This window comes from Pleurodeles waltl, chromosome 9 (assembly GCF_031143425.1).
Source record: "Pleurodeles waltl isolate 20211129_DDA chromosome 9, aPleWal1.hap1.20221129, whole genome shotgun sequence".
In the NCBI taxonomy this organism is placed as follows: domain Eukaryota; kingdom Metazoa; phylum Chordata; class Amphibia; order Caudata; family Salamandridae; genus Pleurodeles; species Pleurodeles waltl.
The window spans coordinates 1,140,444,802-1,140,461,839 of NC_090448.1; the positions used below are offsets into that span (position 1 = coordinate 1,140,444,802).

A 17,038-nucleotide genomic window follows, 5' to 3' on the forward strand; every position below is an offset into this window, starting at 1 on the left:
ACAAAGAACGTTTTAATTATCATCTAAATTACACATTAATTATTGTATCTGTTTCACCCACTGTCTCTTTAAACGCGCTGTGCTATAGAGAGTTCACAAATACTGAAAATAGTTTTGCAGCAGAAGAAAAATGAACCAAATGAACCAAATAACTGGGAAGTATCCACCCCCATCCCGTCCAACAACTTGGCCAGTCTTGAATTTTTAGCCAACAGTACTTTGCATTATGGGTATTGTAGTTGTTCTTTTCTCCCTTACACGTCTCAATCCTCTGACTGCAGAGGGTGCTGAAAAGTTAGGACTGGAGGAAGATGTTGCATATGTCATGAGGGCACTCGGCAGCTAAGCAAATGCTTTTGGCACAATGTATGCTGTTTTTGGCACCAGGAACGGAGTAAAGGCTGATAGGTTGTTTTATATCAAGTTATTCAGCTGGTCCATGGAGGAACAAGCTGCTGTTGCTCCATTTTTTTGTTGATTGTCGGATAAGGAGCACATCAAGCTGAGAAGTGGAGCGAAATCATGTATCCAGTTTTTATTCCTCATTACGTGATTTAAAAAAAATTTAATCTGTGAAGTTTCAGAAATGGGTATGCACAATATAGGACTTTTAGTTAAACCTCCTACCGAATTGTGATGCCACTAATGTTTATTACAAACAAACTAGGAAAAAATAACTCATCTATTTCTGTGTCAAATTGCAGTGGCCAAAATCCTCATTCTGGGAATTATTCACAAAGGCATTCTGGAGAGCATAAAGTACTACTTCCGTAGTACTCTCATATGCTTTTGGGAATTGGCCTCAACACATCTAAAATACGAATACAATGGGAATTCAGGGAATGCTAAGATACAATTGGTACAAATAGAAAGGGATGTGTCCTCCATTCACTATTACCAGTGGGGAGTTAGACGTTTCGGGGCTAATTCATAAAGGCATGAAAGAGTATGTGAAAAAGGTACTCCTTTGATACTACTTCCCTTACTCATAAATGTCAGTCAATTGCTCCCTTTGCCTTTAAGCAACACATTTGTCCGTGAAATATTCACATTGTGGGTCTTTTCACATCTTTGCACTCATTTGTCTTGTGTTACGTGCGTAATGTTTTAAGTATTAGATTGGCGAAAATATAAAGAAATTACAATGATGGTCTACAGAGCTAGCAAAGCCTACCCTTCATCCATATGGACGCACATGTGCATTTTCATTTTAACAGGAGCGTAAATAGCCAACACATTACTTGTTGTCATTTCAATTTCCTATGTCCATAGCTATTGTCCTTCCAAATGTGGACAACATTATATTGTTCCCAACCCTGCCCTACGATCACACGGCCCTTTTTGGTTAAATAGTGTATTGGACCCAAAACAGGGATTAGTTTCACAAAAATATTGCTTTTCTTGGTATGGAAATTATTTTGGATGTGCTTCCCAATCTAACAGTCGAATAGTTATCATGGGTACAATAACTAGCCAGGCCTGCTCGGTTGAGGGTTCTAGGAAGTGCATGATTTTCTCAACAACTACAAAATAAATAAAAATCGGATATATGCTGAAGCTATTGGCAGACATAAGATTTTCAAAGTGAGGTGTCACCTGGATACCGTTAATGATGGAGACATTTTAAATTATGCATATTTCAGAATGAATATTTTTTATGTAAGCCATATTTGTAATGGCATTTTCGCAACATGAGACACATGCCCCCTCCATGAGTTCTGAATTAAGCCTAGTTTCAAGCTCTCGATCGGTTTCTTGATTCTCAAACATCTCCTTTAGCCCGTTTGCACTAAGTGTATGCAAAAATCTGAAATTGACCAATCGTCTCAAATGGTATAGTGTAGTTGAGAATCTTTTTTACAATTCTCCTTTAGAAACCTTAGAAGATGCATGATTTTCAAATCTTAATGAAAAAGAAAACACTACTTTCTCAAGCTGTGCCCCAATACAATAACCTTCTTCAGTCCAAATAAGTTATGATGGTTGTGTAACATCACTCTTGAAAATGCTCTGTAGTTTAAATTCAAAAAGGGGAAATCATCTAAAAATGGCATAGCGCCAAAGCAGAAAGCATAGAAGCAGAATATTTGAATATTGGCGGAACACAAGCCCGAAAGGGGCCAGAGGATTAAGTTAAACACAACAGGCAGTTCATCCTTCACCAGCAGACATCTAGAATCTACCAGCTGAATTTGCTCCACAATGCTATTCCTACGATTGTGGAAAATAAGCGGTGGATTCACTCCATATTTTAAGTTTTGGCCAGAAATTTTGTGATGTTGATTACTATTAAATTTTAAATAAGGCCCTTCATCTCTTTGCTTTATAGATAAAATAAACTGTGTTTCCACATCTGGTGCCTCTTCTGTTAAATACCAGAATTTTATAGGCTGGTTGCCAGGAAAACAGATATGATCACCAGATTTTCGGTGCCCTGTGGTGTCGTTGAGTCCTCGCTCCTGCTCCACCCTGATTAGATAGTAACATCCTCACAGTGGAAAAATGTTTTTGATGCACAACGGTCCACTGCTCAATATGGGTACACATCAGCTCCTACTGCACAACCATGTTGGCTATCTAAGTGGCAACAGTAAAATCATTACCCTCTCTCCCTGGGATGCATTTGTATCTCGGACACAACACGCCACACTACAGGATCTTTGTTAAGTTGTTTTTACTCCTCGAGTAAAGTGAAAATATGGTGCATAAATACAAATTTACTCAAAAGTTCTCAAAACAATTAAAGTAGTGGCATTCATGATGTCCCTTTGTACTTGTCGGAGGGGTCTGGTGGAAATAAATGTGTTGTTCACTCTGCTGAAGGCCATCTTTTGCAAAGGTCCTTCAGGACCGATCTCCAGTGAAACCTCTGAACTCCCCGCAGTCAGATTACCACAAAATGTCCACAGTAACAGGCAGCAGTGGGCATGGGCTCTGCCCCCATGTGAGTAGGGTCACTATGGTGCATTGTAATATGGCGGGATATGAACACCCAGGACGGCCTTGGCGAATGAGGGGCACTTTCGGGTAACATGCTTTCATTGTCAGGTTGTTATTTGAGCCCCATGAGGGTTTCACTACATCACAATACCTTGCACTCCCTTTTTTCTAACACTTCAGCCTCCGACCATCTTCCCTGTGGGAAGGCCCTCTAATTTCGAGATGTTGGAGGTCTCCAAAGATGCACCCGTCTTGCCCATAGCTAGACTGCACCCCCATTTTGATATTGTTTAAAAGATAGAGCCATCATTACATATGGTGTAATTCCACTCACTAGCATGTTTCTTCCCAGAGTTGTAGTTTTCACTGCAGAGACAACCCTAAAAAGATGTTAATGTGTGGAGCGTACAAAGTTAGAAAAGAGCTTTATGGTTTCTAAACAGGGCTAACAGAGAATGGATTAATTTCTTCCCAGAGGCATCTGTGAGAAAGTTATGGTGACACAGAGCAGAATTCTGGAACAATTGGCAGGATATTAAAAACTAGGCAATGTCAAAGTTGCAACAGAGAACAAAGCAGCCACAGTGACTCCTTCTTGGCAGAAAAGCAGGTAAACACACTTGTTACTCTAGAGGTAGGGGCCTTCCTGGAAGGATTTCAGCTAACAGTATGAAGTATACGCAGAGGTACAGTGGACCAGAGACAGGACAGGAGGGGGAGAGGGGTATAACTGATGGGAAGGTACAACGAGGTACGTCTGAGGGACCAGGGGAGCTACAGCAAAGTCACCCAGAAGACAGCACCTCACTAAAAGCCCCCATTTCTGCCCCTTTTCGAACCAATGTGCCCACTGGACACTGTGCTTCGTTACAGGTGTCATTTTTAGGTCTGGCTTTAGCGTTGCTGAGGCCAGAACTATTGCTAAGGTGTATATTTAGGGGGAAGGAAACTATTAGATGTGGAGGGATTCCTATGGTGGTTTCCAAAGGAACTCGAAGCATCACTGCTATGAGGTTGCTTCATCAGCAGTGGCATTAAAGAGTGCAGAGAGAACACCAATTTCTTGGAGACACTTGCTATACCGTAGTTTGCTATCCCGTAGGCTCAGCTGGGCCTACTTTCTTCTCCGTTTTCAGGAAACCGAAAGACCACAAACGCCGCAATGCCACAATATAACCACAACATGACAACACTACAGCTAGTTAACCAAAACTAACAAAGCGTCATTTTGCTTTCTTTAAGGAGATTCTTTTAAGTTTAGATAAACAAATAAATTGCGCCTACGCTGAACTGATAATATGACAAAGATTCAGAAGTCTCAACTGATGCTAAAATAGTATATACCGGTGCCCATGTCACAGGTGATCATAAATATTTGTATTCATACAGTTGTACCAAAAGGTGCTCCACATGTTTGGAGGTGAAATGATGACACAGCGTGAACGGGCAACCAAATGACAGTAATAAAGCACAAATACATACACAACTCAATGGTTGTAGATTATTTATATGACAAGGCCAAGCATAAAAGCAGTATATTGAGAAGAAAGGTGGAACAGAAACAGTCCAAGTGAGTAGAAACGATGACATATTGACGCGCAAACTGAATTTCAGGAGGTCTTCATCAGGACATGGTCAAATAGATTTGTGTCTATAAAACCTTAATCCATGATAAAGTCCAAGACAGAAAGGATGTGAATAATATAGTCCAAAGCTGTTTAAGTGGTGAATAACAATGGATTTTCCAGGGTATATGGGGTCTTCAAAAATAACAAGCATTGGCAAAGCCAAAAGCTTACACCTTTGTTTTTTCTTTTACATTCTATCTTACTAACTGGATTATAAATATCATAAAAAAGTTATAATGTTTGTTTTAAATTTGATAAACTGTTAGTGGTTGTTTATGTTGTGATGTATGTTGAATTAATATCCCAAGGTTCTAAACTCGTAATTTGTAACTGGATTATATATATCAGAAAAAGTTATAATGTTTGTTTTAAATTTGATAAACTGTTAGTAGTTGTTTATGTTGAGATGTATGTTGAATTAATATCCCAAGATTCTAAACTGGTAATTTGTACCTTATTTAACAGGGCATTGTATTACAGTATGGTAATGTGCAGTTACTAAAGTGCCACTGTACCTGCTCCATCATTCAAATCATGCCCCTTTTAATTCCAAGGTAGCCGCAATTGTGAGCTACCAAAGACTCGCTTTTTAGTAGGAAAATATAGCAATATTGGGTGTTTAGAGGAGTTCTGATAACTTTTGGCTCCGGTGCCACTGCACCTGCTGCACCCCTCAAATCATGCCCCTTTTAATTGCAATGTAGCAGCAATTGTGACTGCCTGTTTAGTAGCAAAATATAGCAATATTTGGTGCTAAGAGGGGGCTCCTAGAGCTTTTGGGCCTGGTGTCACTGCACCTGCTGCACACTGAAATCATGACCCTAGTGACTGCAAGGTAACTGCACTTGTCACTGCTTGTTTACTAGTAAAATATTGCAATATTTGGTGTTTAGAGGAGTTCTGACATCTTTTGAGCCCAGTGCCACCGCACCTGCTCCACCATTCAAATCATGTCCCTAGCGCCTGGAAGATAACGGCACTTGTGACTGACTGTTTAGTAGTGAAATATAACAATATTTGGTGTTCAGAGGGGTTCCTAGAGCTGTGGGCCCCGGTTGTCACTGCACCTGCCGCACCACTAAAATCAGGACCCTGGTGTATGCAAGGAAACTGCACTTGTGACTGTCTGTTTAATAGTATATATGCATTTTCGATAACTAGCATCTACAGAAAAAACACAGAATTTGACAAAAAGTGCTTTGTGTGTTCGTGATTCAAGGGACTTGTTTTAGCCTAAACAAGCGCCTTGTTAGCTACCGTGTAGCGTCGTGGCACTGTAAATAAATGAACCAGGGGATCACCCAAGTGACACTTTCAGGCTCTCACAATGTGCCTGAATGAGTCATCACGATGGAACACGCCCTATTTACATAATGCACCGCTTGCTAAGAGGGAAGCCACAGGTAGGTAAAAACCTGAGCAGGTGGACACCCGACCTCGCAGCTTGGGGCGAGGCACCTGCCTCGGATGGACAGGGCACCTGGGGCCCTTGTGCTGTCCTGCTAACCGGATCTCACAGAGGTCACGCCGGAGCTGAGTAGGAGGGAGCGGCGCGGGCCTGTCTAACAGGTGAGGGCACCCCTCCTTGCAGCCTGCACGACACCCACTGGAGGTGGCATCCACGCCCCACCGAGCCCCCGGGCCAGCGGCACGTGGCTGTGGGTGGACACACTGCTCGCGGTCCTTTCAGACGAAGGGGTGTCCAAATGGAGCTGCGTCCCTGCTCAGACATTTACGGTGCTATGAGGCGTCCTTCCTCTAAAACATGCATATCGCGACACCCCATTCTCGCGATTACCTAAAATAATATCAGCCTTTTGCATAGTGCACATTATAAACTGAACGGGTTCTTAGCTCTACAACAAATGCTGTTACTGCTAACCAATGCTCGTCTTCTCATTTTATTAACCTTTCAATAACTCAAACAGTCCTGCGAAGGATGAAAGATTAAGTCAGTCGCACTGTAACTTAGGCCTGTGGCCCGGAGGCTGCAGTAAAATGTCAGTAGCAGGCGCACAACTCACTGAGCTATCTCTCTAGTATCGCCACGTATTCTGCATTACTTTCCTACTAAATGACATTTGGTTTTGGTCCCAGAATGTCCCTTTGTTCGACTGAGGCCGGACCAGCTCTATTTCCTTCAGAAGTCCTGAACTGTGGGGATCTCATCCTGGATGGGCCACTGTCTCCTAATGAGCCTTCCAGGAGCTCCACAGTCAGAGATATTTTATTGCTGGTTCTGTCTATAAATGGACTTTAAGGCCTTTTTGTCAGGTCAGCCATGGACAATGGTTCTATCTAAACTGGAATCTTTCAATACAAAGAATAACTTGATTGACTACTTTGTAACTATGGTTGTTCAACTATTGACACCAGTACACTGAACCCTAGGTACTAATTAGGTGTACTCCACATTTACGTGGAGGTGCAAAGCTTATTCCACTATCACCGTTGGTTTGACCACTTCACATTTACGTTCAGAGTGGTGTCCAACCACACCTGATTTGCGCTCTATGGGTGGCAACGGTGCGGCCTGTCGTAGGACCCGCTAGTACACGGTTCTCTTTGTAATATACCTGTTCCTCATTTTTTACTAGCAACACACAAAGTACAAGATATCAAAGTGGAGACCCAAAAGGGTGGGCATCACAAACTAGAGACACAGCATATATGTTAGAAAAACTGCCCTCACCATTAACCATGGCATGCTTCATCATAGGGTATGCCGACACATTCCCACGCTGACCAACGTAAGGAATGGAGCAAAAAGGGAGGGGAAACAAAAAACATAAAAGGACAAACGGGGATCATCATACAGAACACCACACAAGATTGTTAAAACTATCTCAAGTGAATCCACAGTTAAACTTTATTCCGGGATTCACCGGTTAGGATTAACATGATTAGAAAAATGGTGGTGATATAGGGATATAATCACCCCAAATATCTGTTCTATGGTCAACATGTTTCGGCCATTTCCATCGCCCATACTGGTCGTTCGGCCTTCATCAGGATCATCGATTCCCTCAACATAAAATTCCCTACCAGTTGTCAACCAATTTTTGATCAACAGATGAGCTTGGGTTCAATTGTCCCCTTTTAGTACACACACTCAGGATTACTGAATTATCACTGAATACCTCCCAAACTGGAGTCCGTGGGAGCACCTCCCTGTAGTCACACTCTCATCAAGGGACCGGTGCCGCCCCTCCGCCACACGTGGCTCATTTTTTAGTGCCTTGTGTTCATGGGATGTGCAGACAACAAAACTCACTGCTGCCAGCAAACTGCAGCTGGATCCATGATACGTGATCAAAGTCTGATGACACTAATGGCCTCGTTGCCACATTCCGGAAGAATATCAAGTCAACTGCATCCACTGTGCTCTAAACTCAACCAGGAGATTGATGGCTTTTGCATCTTTCCGGCCTTGGAGAAGTTTAAAGTGGCTCCTTGTCTGAACAAGGATTTGTCACAAAACCCCTAGCCGCACTTAAAAATACCTGGCCATCTAACACACTCTTCAGCCAAACTTATCCAGCACACTATAGTTAAAAAACTGGCACTATTGACACAATCTTCATCTACGGAGCACCCCGAGATTTGTTAGAATAGGAGGCAGTTGCTTTCAGTGGTTACACCTACGCTGTGGACTCAGCATCCTCACACCTATGGATTCTACCATCTCTTAACAAACACCCCTCTCTCCATGTAAGCAGCTTGGCCCGTGCCTAGAGGCGGTCAAGGTAATAGTGGGTACCTTATAATATTCATAAATAAAATATGCAATCTCATAATCAACCAAGCACAAGTGAAAAGAAAGTTTAGGAAGAATGACAAATATGCCGTCTGGAATCAATGAACTCCAGGACGTTCCATACAGACGATGCTCAATGCACCACAGGCAGGATGCAGGAATTACATCTGTAGGTCAAAGGTCACCTGATGCAGAGCAAGTCTGGGGCGACTTTCCACCAAATCACAGGGAGCAGACAAAAAGCACTCGCTCCTTGAACCCCACATAACCTCATAGATCACATTACATGAGCTTTGCTCCTGATGTCATTTACAGAAAGTGACATCACATAAGTCTGACTATAATGAAATTGCAGTGGGTATAAATCACATGATGCCTGGTCACTGGTTCATTGCTGGTTGGCGCGGTAGGAGATGGTGTAGAAAAGGGAACCTACCACGGGCACTGTGGGCAAGGCACACTCGGAGGATGGCACACCTCAATGCTGAAAGTGCCCGGAGCACGAGGGGCCTCAAAAGCCTGTACTTCAGGCCACGTTAAGCCACGTGGCAGCTACACAGTAGGAAAACACAACACTGCAAGTTTATTTTGGAAGAAAAGGGTAAAAAGGGTCACACGTTATGTAAATTTCATTTGTTCCTAGGAAGCAATCAAAAGTTGTATCAGGCTCTTGAAATCTGACCATTCATGATTAATTTAAGTAAAAACTTTTCTTCTTTGTGTTTTTTTTCTACTCTTAAATTCACTTTCTGGAATTTCGAACAGTCGAGTGGCTGATTCAAATGCAAAGCATCTTTCCTTGTGATATGATATATTTTTACTTCACAGTAGACAATACTATGCAGAAGCCGATAAAAGTTGTAAAGATTAATCCTGAGGTTTTTTGAAAAGTTTAAAACTGAGCCTTCAATGAAAGATTCAGGTGTATGGATAGTGTTCCATATTTGTTTAACTTTGTATTTAAGTTGCTGGAACTCTGGTTTTACAAAACATGTTCTGCTTTCCTTACTCTTGCTGTCACTTGTGGATTTTTTACTATTAAGAGGCTGGGTAAGGTTGCACGCATGACTCGTTGTTTTTGTTACGTTTTATATCACTTTATGGAATTCAGACCATTTGGTGCCTGATTCGAGTTGTAGGCAACATTCCAGGTTACTTTTTAATTTTATGTTTTGAAATTCTTGAGTCTGAATAGATTTTTAATCATGATTCCTCTAGTTTCTCTATTTTTGTGTGTACTTTTCTTTTGGAATTTTGACCATTTGACGGAGAGATCAAGTTGGAAGCATCCTTCTTTGTGTTTTTTTGTACTTTTTGGGAGTTTCCTGCATGAACTGGTTCCTTGTACACAGGAGCCAGAGAAATGAAAAATCAAACATTAAGGGATGAATTGAATTAACTTTCCCGGTTGCAACTGGGAGGCATTTTGTGTCTGCATAGTCAGTGACAATGACTTCTCACGTAACTGAACTTTTGGATGACGGAATAAAGGAATGAGCGGACACTTTTCTTGGACTCATCCCATCCCAAGATACATCAACTTCTCAATTCCACAATCTAATTTTTGCGATGTGCTGAAAACTGTGTAGTAGTTGTGAGAGGAGGTAATATTAGCCCAGAAGAGGTATAGCTCACAAAAGCTGTAATCACCAAGCTAATTTCACATGCATACCCTTGTTAAGGGTTGTGAACTGTTGGTCTTAAAGTTCATAGAACCATGGCGCTGGCCGCCCGCTGTGGGCACAGGTCATCGGTCTAGACCAGGTTTCTCAAAGCCTTCCTTTGCACCTCTTGGGCAAAAGTTTGTTGGGGTTTCACCTCCTGGAGTCAGAAAACTCCATTGTAGTTTATGTAACTCACTTATTAAAACTGAAAATGAGTAGATACGATATTTGGGATTCTGTAATCCTGGTTTAAACAGCAAGCACTAATTTCTTCATAATTGGCAATGCGTAACACACCAAGCTGCCGATTATAAGTAAAGATGTCAGAACCCGACTAGGTTATTACACATAAGTTCTGACGCTGCAATGTCTGCGGCCAGCATCAGAAGCCGTGGTGAAAGGCAGGTCAGGTCACTGAGCATAATTAAAGCAGCTGTTTAAAGCAACGAAAACGGCATGTTGCATTTCTTTCTTCTGCTCTATTTAATAGCTTACAATAACAAGCAGAGACTATTTTTTTAGACTTCTTAGATAGAGAAAAGCTAGAATCTTTCTGCAGGTTTCTATGCATTCCGAGCTACTGCAGCTTTTTAAAAAAAATTCTAACTTGTATTGATCTGTTTCTAATATCTGTTTGCAACAAATATCTAACAGGTTTTTCATGTGTTTAATGTTGCACTAGAGGTTTTATTTGTATTCTTCATGTTTGCAAACATGCTCGCTCTTTCACATGCACGTGCTATGCACCGAAGTTTTAAGTGGTTTGTGGAAAAGGTGATGGTGTGACCATGTATTATATGGGGAGCATCGTCTGGCGTACATGATAAGGATATGCAAGTTACCTCAGAGTTCCATACTCTTATAAAGGAACTGTGCCTTGGCCTAGTTCCTTTACATGGTTATGGAACTCCCGGTGACCTGCAATATCCTTATCACGTACAGCAGTGGGCACTTTATCTCTTATATCAGGTCACAAAGCCCAAATCCACATTCAAATGCAGACCGCTCATGGGAGCCATGCTTCTGTCATCAGATGCTGAGACTACAACCCCTCACTGGATGGTGCAAAGCTCTCCTGACCAATGGAGCCAAATCTGTGAGGCCAGACAAGGGTGTGGGAGAAGCAGACCCCACCCCCACGCTCCAACTCACCAGACCCCACACTCAGGGACCTACACGCGCTAACTCACGAGATCATGCAAATACTTTTTGAAGGAAACCCTCAAATCCAGGCCGGGTCAAGGGTTTCAGAATGCAACTCCGCCTTCTGAAAAATGTTTTGCTCCCACATCCTGGTCATCACGTAGAGAGGACGGCATGACACATTTGAGCTCACAGAACCGCTACCAGTGAAACCACCACTGACGTTCTTGAGTGACTTCCGGGGGAGTCCAGGATCATATTTAAAGTTGTGCATCGTGCACAAGCCCTACAGGATACAAAAAACCTGCATAACTGCTGAGGAACCCAACATCTGGAACGTTGTAGATGCGTCACGAGACACTTTTGAAAACAGAACTGTTCAGAGGGTTTGTTTTAATTTTTTTTATTTTTATAGAAGGGACAAGCACGGGATGTCTACCAAGGAGCGCGAGACAGATGACGTCAGTGTCATCCCATGGACATCAGATGACCTAGGCCAAAGCGTCGCCAAACTTTTTTTTCTCAGGACATCTGAATGCAGGAATGTGGCGGCCATGAGGACACGCCATGCATTACGAAAACCAAAATAGAGAATTAAACGAACATACGTTAAAGGAAATCAAGAAAGGGGAAGATTACATGTTTGAGCAGCTCCCTGTAGACTCGTTCTAAAGTTATCAGGAAAAGCGGTGTTAACTCAGTACTAAACAATTTCGAGCCAACGCGCTTCCCTTCTCCGTAGCTTTCCCACCATAACTAGAATTTCAAAGGCGTCAGTCCTGAAAATGAGATAAAACTGCAAATAACAAGTTACTTAAACAGAAGCGTCCCCTTGGTTTAGTGCTTCGAGGCCCGCCTTTAGGCGCCGCCCGCTTGTCGGGGCTGAGGACAACAGCTGTCTGTCTCCTCAGAGCCTTGAGGGGTCCAGCCCCGTGGGAGTGGGGCCCCCCTTCAGATGAACAGCCCAGGCCAGCGCTGTCCCCGCAGCTGGAATAGGACATCCCTTTGTTCGACCGAGAGAGGCGCCTAGCAGCAAAGACCCTCTGGCCTGGTCCCTGCAGCTAACGGACCCTTCAACATCTGGTTCACACGCAGTGGGAGAGAGACACACCCATGAAAACCTACACTGCCCCCTGCAGCCCCGGTGGAGGCACGTCACCCACAGTCCAGGCAGCAGCTGAACATCTGTGCAAAGAAATCCCCAACTCTCCAGGCCGCGGGCCAACTCCACAGCGCCGGGCCTGTGTGTTTTTTTCTTCTTGCTATTATATGAAATCTGTTTTTTTCATTAGGCCGGACAACGTTCCTTCACTGGTAGGGGCAGTCCGTGGTTTGGGTTAAAAAACGACAATCTGAGCTAACTTGCACTGCAAATAATCCGGTTTTCTGGACAGTAATGTGATCCAGTGTACACTGTAGGCTCTGAAACCAGCTGCCCTGCTTTACGATCCCAGCTTCTCCGCGTTAACAAACACACTGTGTGTTTGTGCACAAATAACTTTAGCTCACACTTCCCTGGTTAAATGACCGGCCAGAACGTGGAAGCGCGTAGAGAAAGAACCGTCCCTTATATTAAGTGATGCAACTATATATACTAAAAATATGCCTTTGTGTTTACAATTTAAAACGTTTTTTATTGACTGGAGCAGAAAAGCTGAGGTGTCACAATATCCCGTAAGACACACAACAGTGGCTCTCTTAGTGGAGCTCAAACTCACTGACTGTGACAGATCTAAAACTAAAAAGAAACTATATCAGGCGGTGACCGACTCGCCTTGCGTCATAAGGATGCTACAATGGTATTATATATTATAAATCACTTGAGGTTTTCAGGCCTCATGATGGCTATCAGGAGCACAATCTTACTACTCCTACAAGGGAACACCCCTAGAGGCCAATCTGATAGTATCTTCGCGAGGAACAAATCTAGGAGTAAACTGAAATGCACTCCCAGACGCGCAGATGTGGTTTAGTCAAATCCGTAAAATGAAAACACGCATGCCCTGATAATTGGTGCTCCGCGAAAGGAGACGTAAAAACTGCACAGGGCAGGGCACAGTCCTATGCAGAAGCGATGCTTAATGATACCAACAAGCACACAACTACATGTTCAGTAAGTCAGGCCGGTGCGTCATCAGCTCTAAAAGTGCACATTCCGATAGTGACATGGAGAAGGTCTGAGTGCACGATCGCCAGTCACAGTCCAGTGTGTAGAGGGTCTGTGCACAATCAGCTTCAAGTGCCAGCTGCAAGTCCACTGTCATCTGTGCACGCACTTAGGACCCAGTGTCTGTCCACACTGATTAACCCCGTGCAGTCACGGCGCTTGCACGCTCTGCTGTGACTGTCAGCATCCGGCACACTCAGCCTCCGCCGCCATGCAGTAAAATTACATCCCTCTGTGCAGTGCAAGCCGTGCCAATAGTAAATGAGATGCGCTTGTGCCATGTGCAGCAATTAGCGCTCCGAAATACAACAGGTAACCCGCAGCGCCTTACAAAACCCTTCACAAATAAATACAAGTGTCAGAGAAGAAATACATCTCTGTGATCACGTCCATTCAGCCGCCCCTAGGCCCGAACACGTGTCTGTCCATAAGTGCAACTGTGCATTCTGCTTGTTCACTCTGGGACCACTCTCAGTAGACAAACCACACAATAAACCACTGCTGTTCCCTCATGCACTGAGCTGCCTTTACGCAGGAGGTGTCAGCGCACAATCAGTTGCCCTGTGCCATCATCCATGCACAACGCGTAAGTGAAAAAGTGCCCGTGCACTGGTGCTACCATGCGAACGTGTCAGAGTTTTCTCAGCTGCCATTCTGCCACGGGCCGTCAGTGAGCGGGCAGCCTTTGCACCATTATAGTGTACCGGGATATCAGTACACACTCAGACGTCGAGTCTCAAGTCGGTGTCAGTACACAATCACATGCTCTCGAGTCATAGTCAGTGACAGAGCACAATCACATGCTCTCGATTCATAAATTCAGTAACAACGCACATTCAGATGCTCTCGAGCCCTAAAGTCAGTGACAGAGCACAATCAGATGGTCTCGACTCACAAGTCGGTGTCAGTGCACAACTAAATGCGCTCGAGTCTTAAAGTCAGTGACGGAGTGCAATCAGATGGTCTCGAGTCATAAAGTCAGTGACAGAGCGCAATCAGATGGTCTTGAGTCATAAAGTCAGTGACAGAGCGCAATCACGGTCTCGAGTCATAAAATCAGTGACCGAGCACAATCAGATGGTCTCGAGACATAAAATCAGTGACCGAGCACAATCAGATGGTCTCGAGTCATAAAGTCAGTGGCAGAGCGCAATGAGATGGTCTCGACTCACAAGTCGGTGCCAGTGCACAATTAGAATCCCTTGTGTCGCCCACACATTCTTCACTGAACAATGAAAGTTTGAGTCATTACGTAGGTGCCACTGCACAATAAGATGCCAGTGTTACAAGAAACCAGTGTCAGTGCACACATCGCCAAAATCAGTGTCAGCCCACAAACTCGTGCCAGTCCCAAGTTAGGTGCCATCTGCCAAGAAGTCAGCGTCAGGGCAACAACAGGATGCTCATGTGTCACTAACTCGGCGTCTGTGCACAGAAGCTCTTGTGCCACGAAGCCTTTGTTAGTGCACAACCATGTGTTCCTGCGCAACTCTCCATCAGTGCACACGCGGTTGTGGTCATTGACACTCCGCTGCCCCCAGAAGACCACTCCTGCCCCAAGCCACCCTCGGCTCCTGCCTCTCCCTCCTCACCTCTTGCTGAGGGGCCGGACCCTGACGGCCACCTTGACGTTTGCCATGTCGGTCCGGGCAGCCGCGAGCGCAGCGGCTCATGTTATTCCCCCGGGCTCCAGCACGGCAGCGCGGGCGGGCGGCTGGAGCTGCAGCAGCGGCGCGCGAGCCGAGCCTTGCACTGAGCGCCTCGCGCGAGCCTGACTCCGAAGCGCGAGCGCAGGCGGGACGCCCAGCCCAGGGGGCGGAGCGCCGCGCCCACTAAACCGTCAATCTCTGAGTAGGCGGGGTTTCATGGATTGAGCACCAGGGAGGCGTGGCCTGAGTGCATAACAACGTAAACACTGGAGTTATGTGTCAAGCCTTATGCGTGACGCGCCAGAAAACCCCGCTGACAGGCGCCAGTAGTTCTAAACTGTGCACGATCACTCATATATAGGGAAGGGCCGCCATCTTGGATTGGTAAATAAACTTTGAAACACCCAGAAAATGTTTTAAACGAACGCAGTCAGATATCGGTTTTATTATTTATTTGATTATTTCTTTTATGCCTATTTTTGTAGAGCGGACACTACCCAAATGTGCTAGAGGGCTTCAAAGGAGAAATATTTAGCTATGTAGAAGTTACAGATGGTTTAAGTTAGATTGGGTGGTGGAGGAGTACAATAATAATATTTATTTTTTAAAATGCCAGCTACCTGAAGGCGTCTTCCTTTTCTCTCCTCGTCTATCTCTACTGGAAGCTCCAACGCAGGACCCAGGAAACTGCACTAACCAATCGTGGTGCTGCTTTCATAGAGAGAAGTGTCAGGACTGGAGGGAGTGGCCTCTTTCAGCACTCACAAGAGCGCTGGAAATGTGCATGTCAGTTTGGCCGTTGCTAGACAGCCGGCCAAAGGGTCAGTTAAACTAAAGCACAGAGCTCCCTGCTGCCACTGTGCAACAATTGCCCCGCCCCATCCTGACACACGGTTCAGTACGGGGTGCTGAAAAATATAATAGTAGCGGGAGCATTTTTTTAGTGGGGCGACGCTTGGAGGTGCTGCCCTTCAGTATCACCTCCCATTTCTCTACAAAGAAACAGGCTTTAAAGCAGGCTTATGACCACTTGTAATGTGGCTTACACCCTTTCCTTTAGCTTTAGCATCAAAGAGCATTACCACAGGCCGCAGCTAATTCTTGTAGGGTGAGAGAAATGGTAAAGAAAGATTGCAATGTAATGCAACTTCTTAAAATACTAACATCATCCTTCCCCAGAACATCAATGCAAGAGAAGGTCTTTAACAATTAAGGTATTGTGCATAACCAAATCACTTTTAAAACATTAGCATGACTGTTGTATATACAATAATGGATTTCTGAGTAAAGTTAAGGCCAAAATGATAGAGCTATTTCAAAGAAAGGACCAGCATGTCACTGCAGTTGTTTACTTATTTAATGCTAGATTTTCCTGGCAATATCAAAAGCAGAAGAAGGTCATCCACAAATCCACAAACCCAGATGTCATACCGGATAAGCTAAATGTTTAAAGGAAAACATTGGTCTATTACCTAGAAATTTGAATTCATAACACTGGAACTCCATCGTAATCTGAAAGGGCAATGAAAGTCGCTGTATTAGTTTAGTAGTATTACATTGGAAACATGAAGACAGTGGATAGACTCCATTGTACGTCATTTATTGATTAGATCTGAGCTTAGGGGTGCAGCACCAAGGATGGAATTGCACAGCACCTGGTGCACACACATTCAAAACCTTTTCAAAGAGGTTAGCACCTGTGTGCCTCTCTATAGTATAGTTACTTAGACTGTGTCTGGACTGCTACAAGTAACAGTGGCCTACTAGGTAAAGCTACTTGTTTGTGTGGAAAATGAAAGAATCAACACAAACAGCAGGACTTCAACTGACAGCAGCTGGACTTTCGGGCTGCCAGCATAGAATATCACCCAAACGACAATGGTGTCATTACTTTCATACACAACTCCTTCATCCACCTATACATTCCCCTTAATGAGTTAAGAGCGTGCTCCAGAGAGCTGTCTGTAAGCTATATGTCAATCATTACTTCGGTATATATCTTCTGTGACAGTTGAAAGATTGTACAGGTCTTTCCTGCTGGATCTGCTTGCAAGGCCTGGAGGATTGCACTTGTTGCCTTCTGTGAGAGA

At 44.1% G+C, this 17,038-nt stretch overlaps 1 protein-coding gene across 2 annotated transcripts in view; it reads right to left on the minus strand.

The window, feature by feature from the left end:
* Positions 1 to 15,040, minus strand: part of STARD9 (StAR related lipid transfer domain containing 9) — a 327,608-nt gene extending 312,568 nt beyond the window's left edge. For both annotated transcript variants that reach the window (XM_069208915.1, XM_069208916.1), the window contains exon 1: positions 14,892 to 15,040. In XM_069208915.1, the coding sequence (XP_069065016.1) occupies positions 14,892 to 14,938 (47 nt within the window). In that variant the 5' untranslated portion in view covers positions 14,939 to 15,040. The remainder of the gene's footprint in view (positions 1 to 14,891) is intronic.
* Between the last annotated feature and the right edge of the window lie 1,998 nt (positions 15,041 to 17,038).